General features: G+C 58.1%; 1 protein-coding gene across 1 annotated transcript; it reads right to left on the reverse strand.

Moving 5' to 3' along the window:
- Nucleotides 1-1,651: 1,651 nt before the first annotated feature.
- LOC128134425 (protocadherin alpha-6-like) lies at nt 1,652-5,053 on the reverse strand. The gene is given in 3 exon segments (XM_052772116.1): nt 1,652-2,137; nt 2,139-2,234; nt 2,236-5,053. Coding segments are annotated over 3 exon segments (2,772 nt in total). The 5' UTR covers nt 4,728-5,053; the 3' UTR covers nt 1,652-1,953.
- Between the last annotated feature and the right edge of the window lie 2,765 nt (nt 5,054-7,818).

Here is a 7,818-nt window from a genome sequence, read left to right on the forward strand (position 1 = left end):
GGTTGTTTAGCCTGGAGAAGAGAAGGCTCCGCGGAGACCTTATAGCATCCTTCCACTACTTAAAGGGGGCATACACCAAAGATAGGGAGGGACTTTTTCTAAGGGAGTGTAGTGATAAGATGAAGCGTAATGGTTTTAATCTGAAAGAGGGTAGTTTTAGATTAGATACCAGGAGAAATTATCTGCTGTAAGGGTGGTGAGACACTGGAACAGGTTCCCAGAGGACTTGTGGATGCCCCTTGCCTGGAAGTGTCCAAGGCCAGGTTGGATGGGGCTTTGAGCAACCTGATATACTGGAAAATGTCCCTGCTCATTGCAGGGGGTTTGGAACTACATCATCTTTAAGGTCCCCTCCAACCCAAACCATTCTGTGATTCTACGATCATGGCAGCATCAACAGCTGTGGAAGCTGCTATAGATGCCCACCGCTACACAAGGACAGCAGGTTGAAACACTACCCTCCAACAACATCTTTCCCAAAACAGGAGCAAAAAGGTTCATCAGACAGTATTCAGCAGTCTGCATGTCACCCCCTCCTACCAACACACTGCCTACGGCAATCAGGCAGCAGCACAAGGGACTGTCTCTCCTGGGAGATAGTAGTACTACATTGTGGGCATTTCAATACCATGTAACTACCTCAAGACCCAGAAGGCCTCCAGCTCCAGATTCTTGGAGCCTGGAGAAGAATCCTGGGCGGGAACACTCTCTGCCCATCCTGCCTCATGCTTTCCTCTAGGCAGCCTCCACTCCCCACTCTCCAACATGCGTTCTCAAGAAAAGCACGCATCTCCCATTCTTGTCTTCTTATGGCATAGGCCATGGAATTCCCAAGGATTTCCGGTTCCCACAGACAGGTCTTCCCACTGCTCAAAATCACCCTTCACATCAGGAAATGCCCAGGCCCTACTCAATGCCAGTGCCAGAATCACCTCCATGACATGACACAGTTTCCTTTCCCGGCTCAATCCAACTTTTGCCTATGCTTCCCATCAATGAGACCACTGTAGAAAACACACAGAGGTATCACGTACACAGTGTCAGCAAACTCTCTGCTGATGACCCATCACGTCTGGCAATGCTTCAGCTATCTCCAAGGGAAATGTTGCAGACCTGGGAGCAAGACTATTTCTACGTGTGACATTGTGACAGCTCTAAATGGCAACAGCATCAATTTCTTGCTCTGAAAAAGCAACCCAACTGTTGATGAGCACCCCACTGCAACAGATGATATTGACTACGTAGGAGAATCTGGTTTGGGTTTTGTTTTGCTGGGTTTATTTTGTTTGGGCTTGTTCGGTTTCGATTGTTTATTTGTTTGTTTGTTTGTTTTCCCCAAGAAGATGTTTCCAGGGCTTCTGTAACCATGAGGCTGTTGATTCAAATATTAGAAGAACATCAAAACAGACCAGTGTATGTCACATGACTTCTCTGGCCACGAACAAGAGACCAAAACCTGGGGGATGCTGGAAACAACAAAATAAAAAGGAAATTCCCGTCTCTAACACCTACCTTGTTGGGTGACACTCTTCTCCCTCAACACTTTACACTAGCAACTAGCGTTACAACGCACTTGGAAAAAAACAGAGGAAAAGTCCGTATTGCCTCCCCTACTTTCATAATTCCTCCAGTAGGCAAACAGAAATGGAGACATTACACCACGGGGAGAGAAGACCCTGAACACCCAACTGTCACCTTCCATCACAACGCTCGCAGAAGGGAATCAAATAAGGACGAGGACAGAGTTTGCGACAGGAAACCACAGCGGATACCAGCACGGTCAGCAAAAAGCAACTCTAAGAAGCAGTACATAGTGCCTGCGGGACTGCCACCACCACAGCCTGCGTGTCTGGCACCCCTTCAGCAAGCTCGGGTGGAAATGCTGCACAGCAGCAAGCCCAAGCGTCCGCAAAGCTGATGTCGTGGCACCTCACATCGCAGTCGGCAGGGATTTCATTCCGCGGGACAACAGCCCACAGCCACGACCACAAAGCTCAGCTGCGGACGGCCACCGCTGCGGGGTGCGGCAACACCTTGCTTGCTTCCTCCCCCACAGCGAGACCCCGGGCGCTCCGGCAAGGACGCGAAGGTCCCGTGAACACCCTTAAGAAGCACCCGCCAAGCCCCCGCCGCCCGCGGGCCCCGGCGGCTGAGCCCGGCTCCCACCAGCGCCTGCCCAGGGGCCGGGCGACAAGGGCCACAAGAAGGGGGAAGGGGCGAGAGGCGACAAAGGGAGGGCCACTGACCGTGTCCACGAGAGCGGGCGGCTCCGGCTGCGTCTCCTTCGCCGCGGGGCCGGGCGGCGGCGGGAAGTTGGGGCTGAAAACCATCAGGTCGCTCTTGCCCGCGCCCTCCGCCACGCACAGGCTCCGGCTCTGGCGCTGCGAGTACGACCAGCTCCCCACTTCGCTGGCGCACACCAGCGTCGCCGGCCCGGGCCCCGACAGCACGGCCGCCCGCGGCGCCCACCGCGACGCCCCGTACAGCACCACCGCCAGCAGGAACAGGCTCGACACCGCGCAGATGGCCACCACCAGCCACACGTTCGTCGCCGCCGCCGCCGCCGCCGCCGCCGCCGCGCCGCCCTCCGCGCCCGCCGCCGGCCGCAGCCCCGCCCCCGACGAGGACGAGCCCGCGGCCGCCAGCGCCGCCTCGGCGCCCTCCACCAGCGACACGCTCAGCGTGGCCGTGGCCGAGCGCGCCGGCTCCCCGTGGTCCCGCACCACGATCACCAGCCTCTGCCGCGGGCCGTCCGCCTCCTCCAGCGCCCGCGCCGTGCTCACCTCGCCGCTGTACAGCCCCACGCGGAACGGGCCCTTCCCCCGCGGCTCCCACAGCTCGTAGCGCAGCCACGCGTTGTAGCCCGAGTCCGCGTCCACCGCGCGGATCTTCGCCACCACCTGCCCCGCCGGCGCCCCCCACGCCGCCCACGCCCACAACGCCCCCGAGCCCGAGCCCGAGCCCGAGCCCGGCCCCGACGCCGCCGAGCCCGCCGCCCCGCCACCCGGCCCGCCCCCGGCAGGCGGCAGCAGCGCCGGCGCGTTGTCGTTCTCGTCCACCACGAAGAGCTGCACCGTGGCGTTGCCGCACAGCGGCGGCTCCCCCGCGTCCACCGCCCGCACCTCGAACTGCAGCACCTGCACCTCCTCGTAGTCCAACGGCTGCAGCGCCCGCAGCCGCCCGCTCTCCGCGTCCACCGACACGTAGCTCGACGCCGCCCGCCACCCCCCGCCCGCCACCGCGCCCCCGCCCACGCCCTCCGCCACCGAGTAGCTCACGCGCCCGTTGCCCGCCTCGTCCGGGTCCCGCGCCCACAGCCGCGCCAGCTCCGCGCCCGCCGCGTTGTTCTCCCGCGCCAGCACCGTGTACACGGCCTGCGCGAACGCCGGCGCGTTGTCGTTCACGTCCGACACCGGCACCCGCAGCCCGCGGCTGGCGCGCAGCGCCGGCGCCCCGCCGTCCTCCGCCCGCACCTCCACCTCGTACTCCGACACCCGCTCCCGGTCCAGCGCCTCCCGCAGCACCAGCGAGTACGAGCCCGCGAACGTCGCCACCAGCCCGAACGGCGCCGCCGGCCACACCGCGCAGCGCACCCGCCCGTTCGCCCCCGAGTCCCGGTCCGACACGCTCAGCAGCGCCACCACCGTCCCCACCGCCGCGTCCTCCGGCACCGGCACCGACAGCGACGTCACCCACACCTCCGGCGCGTTGTCGTTCACGTCCAGCACCTCCAGCTCCACGCTGCAGTGACCTGACAGCGGGGGCCAACCTTTGTCTCTCGCGTCGATCTCGAGGTCATACGACTGAACGTCCTCGAAATCCAGGTCACCAGCAGTCCGTATTTCCCCGGATTTCCTGTTAATTATGAAAAGGTCCTGAACTTTGCTTGGAACAGTGTCGCTAAACGAATAATGTATCTCCCGATTAATTCCTTCGTCTTTATCTGTCGCTGTTAGCTGGAAAAACACAGTTCCCGGGGCAGCGCTCTCCGGCAGCTGCACTTTATACACCGACTGGTTGAACTGGGGCGCGTTGTCGTTGGCGTCCAGCACCGAGATCACCAGCTCCATCGTGCCCGTCAGCGACGGACGGCCCCCGTCACTCGCCGTCAACACCAAACGGTGCTCAGGCATCGTCTCGCGGTCCAGCGGTCTCCTTAATACAAGGACTACAAGAATTTTATTTTCGTCTTTGGATTTCACTTCCAAACCGAATTGCTCGCTGGGGCTGAGGGTATAGGAGAGCTGCGCGTTGGCTCCGACATCTGCATCCGACGCGCCCTCCAGCGGGAACCGAGAACCCGGCGGGGAGTTCTCCGGTAAAGTGAGGTTTTTCCGGGCGGCGGGGAAGAGCGGGGCGTTGTCGTTGATGTCGGTCACCTCCAGCTCCACGTGGAAGACGCGCAGCGGCCGCTCCACCAGCACCTCCAGGCGCAGGGCGCACGGCGCGCTCTTCCCGCACAGCTCCTCCCGGTCCAGCCGCGAGCTCACCACCAGCGCCCCGCTCGCCCCGCTCACCTCCACGCTCGCCCGCCGGCCCTGCGCCACCAGCCGCAGCCGACGCGCCTCCGGCTCGCCCGCCTCCAGGCCCAGGTCCTGCGCCAGCCGGCCCACCACCGTCCCGGCCTTGGCTTCCTCCGGCACCGAGTAGCGCACCTGCCCGCCGCCCAGCGCCCAGGCCGCCTGCAGCACCAGCACCCGCACCACGGGCCCCCAGCACACGCCCATCGCCGCCGCCGCCCGCACGGGCCCCGCACGGCTCCCCGCCGCCGCCCGGACGCACCGGCTCTCCTGCCCGCCCCGCGCCGCCCCCCCGCGCTCACAGCCGGGCTCTCCGCCGCACCGGGGCGGAGCCGCCTCACCGCTCCCACGCCGTTTCTGAGCCTGCAGCGACACCGTGTGCTGCTCCGACGCCTCGCACGCTCCCCACGATCGCCAGCCCGCCGCCTCTCGCCTCGCTTCCTTCCGTGCTCCTCCTGCTTTGCCTCCTTCCTTTCTTTTCCCTTCCTCCTTGCGTCTTTCCTCTTTCCTTCGTCCTTTCTTCTTTCCTCCTTCAATTAATTACCTCTTCTTATAACGCGTTTCTCGCGTTCTTCCTTCCTTTCCTGCCACTTTTCCTTCTCTTCTTTCTCTTCCGTCTTCTCTTTACAACCTCTTTCTGCTTTCTTCTCTTTCCACCTTCGATGTCCTCTTTCTGCTCTTCCTTCTCCTTTTCGTTCTTGCCCTGACGTGCCCAAGTCTTTACTCCCCTTTCCCTTCTCCTTCCATCCTTCGCTCTTCTTTACCCCCGCTGGCAGCTCGCCAGTCGCCTCCGGCGCCGCGGCGGAGACCCTCAAAGCTGCAGCGCGGTACTCTAACCGAGGCGCAGGCTGTTAGGGACCAACTCTCTTCAGCGTCTAGAGCTAAGGTCGGTGCCTTTTGGTAATCTCCTCTACCGACACTTCCTTCCTTCCTTGCTCTCCCTCACCACCTTTCTGTGTACAGTCATAGCGTCCGTGCATGCTAGTAAACTCATTTATCGTTACTTGCTTTATTTTCTTTCTCTCCATTGCTTGCTTCCTTCTTGTTTCATTTTCTTTCTCTCTGTCCTGTCTTCCTTCCTTCTCTGCTTTCTCTTTCTCCCTTCCCCTCTTTTCCCTGTCCGTCCCTCCCCTTCTCCTTCCCTCTTTGCCTCTTCCTTGTCTCCTTTACCAACATGTTTTCCATATGACTACCTCACCCTCGCCATGAAGCACGGACATGCCCTCTGGCAAGAGCTCTCATTTCCCTTCCTCACCACTTCTCATCAAGCCTTGCACAGCGTCCCTTGGTCCCAAGGATGCCGAGGTCCTCACCTCCATTCAGCGTGTAGAGATAACAGCAGTGCATCCTGGTAATATCCTCTATCGCCTCTTCCTTACTTACTTCCTTGTCCTTCTGTCTTTCTTCATTGCGTACAGTCCTTTTCTTCCATCTTCCTCTCTTTCATTCCTTCTTATTTCCTCCTTCCTTTCTCATTACTTTTTCGTCCTTTTTCTTTCATCTCTTCCTTTCATCTTTTTCTTTCCTACTTCCCTTCCTTCGCTTCCTTTTCCTTTTTTGCCTCACCCTGCCCTAGCCTTGCTTCCCCTTCTCTTCTGCTTCCACCCTCATCTCTTCTATTCTTTTTCCCCTTTACCAAAAGATTTTCTACATGTCTACACCGCACTCGACATGAAGCACGGGCATGCCCTTTGGCAAGAGCTCTCATTCCTCTTCCCTGCCACCTTCCATCCCTCCAGGTGAGGAAACAACCTTCCTGCTTTCCTGCAGCCAATGCAAGACACACAAACTGCCCCTGCACTTCCCATCCCTCCCTTCTGGAAGAAGACCACACTCGTCAGCCCCCAGTCCTCTCAAGGACACAGCAAATAACAGAGCAAGGCAATCACATGGCAAAGAAAGATCATCACTGCTACATTAGAAAAGAATCCCCCACCCTCTGAAACACAAGCCTAAGCCCCACAGACTTGGACATCTCTGCCAGCAGGCTCCAAAGAGGCCAAATAACCCAGGGGAGTCTTTCTTTAGGGAACTCAAACCCATCACAGCCCAGCATGACGACCCTCCAGGAAGGCTGAAAAAGCAGGGGCCAACCACAGCTCCTAAGCACTCTTCATGTATCTCAATGAAGAGCTATTCTTCCAGCCTCCTTTTCCACCTGCGCGCTGAATGGCAAACTCTTGCATGCCCTTTCAGGCAGCATCCACTGCCAGAACAACACAGGGGCATTAGCCCCCACGGAATACCTCTCACTCATTAGCATGATCCACCTGTCACACAGACAAACAAAAGCCACAACAGTAACACCACAGCATTCTCACTGAGAACATCCCCTTGACTCCCAACACAGCCACTCCATGAAAGGGATTGTGGTCCCTCCTCCACACGTGCTTGCTGTCATACACTCAGGCTGTGCCTGGAAGCAGCAGAAAAGCAGTGAGAGCAGGCAGTGGTGCTTTGCTGCTCCAAAGCCACAGGCATTACCATCCAGGCAACATTCGGTCCATCCAACATGAAGATACCACGACTAAACAAGAACAAAAGTACAGCAGCCTCTCAAAACATATCTTCTTTCTGTAAGAGCAACTTACCTGTAACATCACTACGTGCTTCTTCAGAAAACAAACATTTTCAGGACACAACAACTGGTTTTAAAGGATTTTTTCCCTTAACAGTATCAGAGATTTTGGGGGTTGCTGGACAGAAAATAATTACTCCGGTTCTGCCAACATTTTGCAACCATTGTACAGTCTGCTCCTTGAGCTCTGACAGGCTTGGTGCCTTGACCCCTTCCCTGGGGAACCTGTTCCAGTGACTGGCCACCCTCCCAGTAAAGAATCTTTTCCTAATGTCCAATCTACCTTCCTCTGACACAGCTTCCAAACATTTCCTCGTGGCCGATTGCTGGTCACCAGAGAGATGAGATCAGCACTTCCCCCTCCGATGCCCCCCTTGAGGAAGCTGTAGACTGCGATAAGGACACCCCTCAGCCTTCCCTTCTCCAAGCTGAACAAACCAAGTGACCTCAGCCACTCCTCATACATCTTGCACTCAAGACTTTTCATCATCTTGCTCATCCTACTCTGGACACACTCTAATAGTTTGACATCCTTCTTATGTTGAGGCACCCAAAACTGCACACAGTACTTCATGTGGGGCCACACCAGTGCAGTGCAGAGTGGGACAATCACCTCCCTCAACCAGCTAGCGATGCTGTGCTTGATGCACCACAGGACATGGTTGGCCCTTTTGGCTGCCACAGCATACTGCTGACTCATATTCAGCTTGCCATCAACCC

Source organism: Harpia harpyja, chromosome 20 (assembly GCF_026419915.1).
Source record: "Harpia harpyja isolate bHarHar1 chromosome 20, bHarHar1 primary haplotype, whole genome shotgun sequence".
NCBI lineage: Eukaryota > Metazoa > Chordata > Aves > Accipitriformes > Accipitridae > Harpia > Harpia harpyja.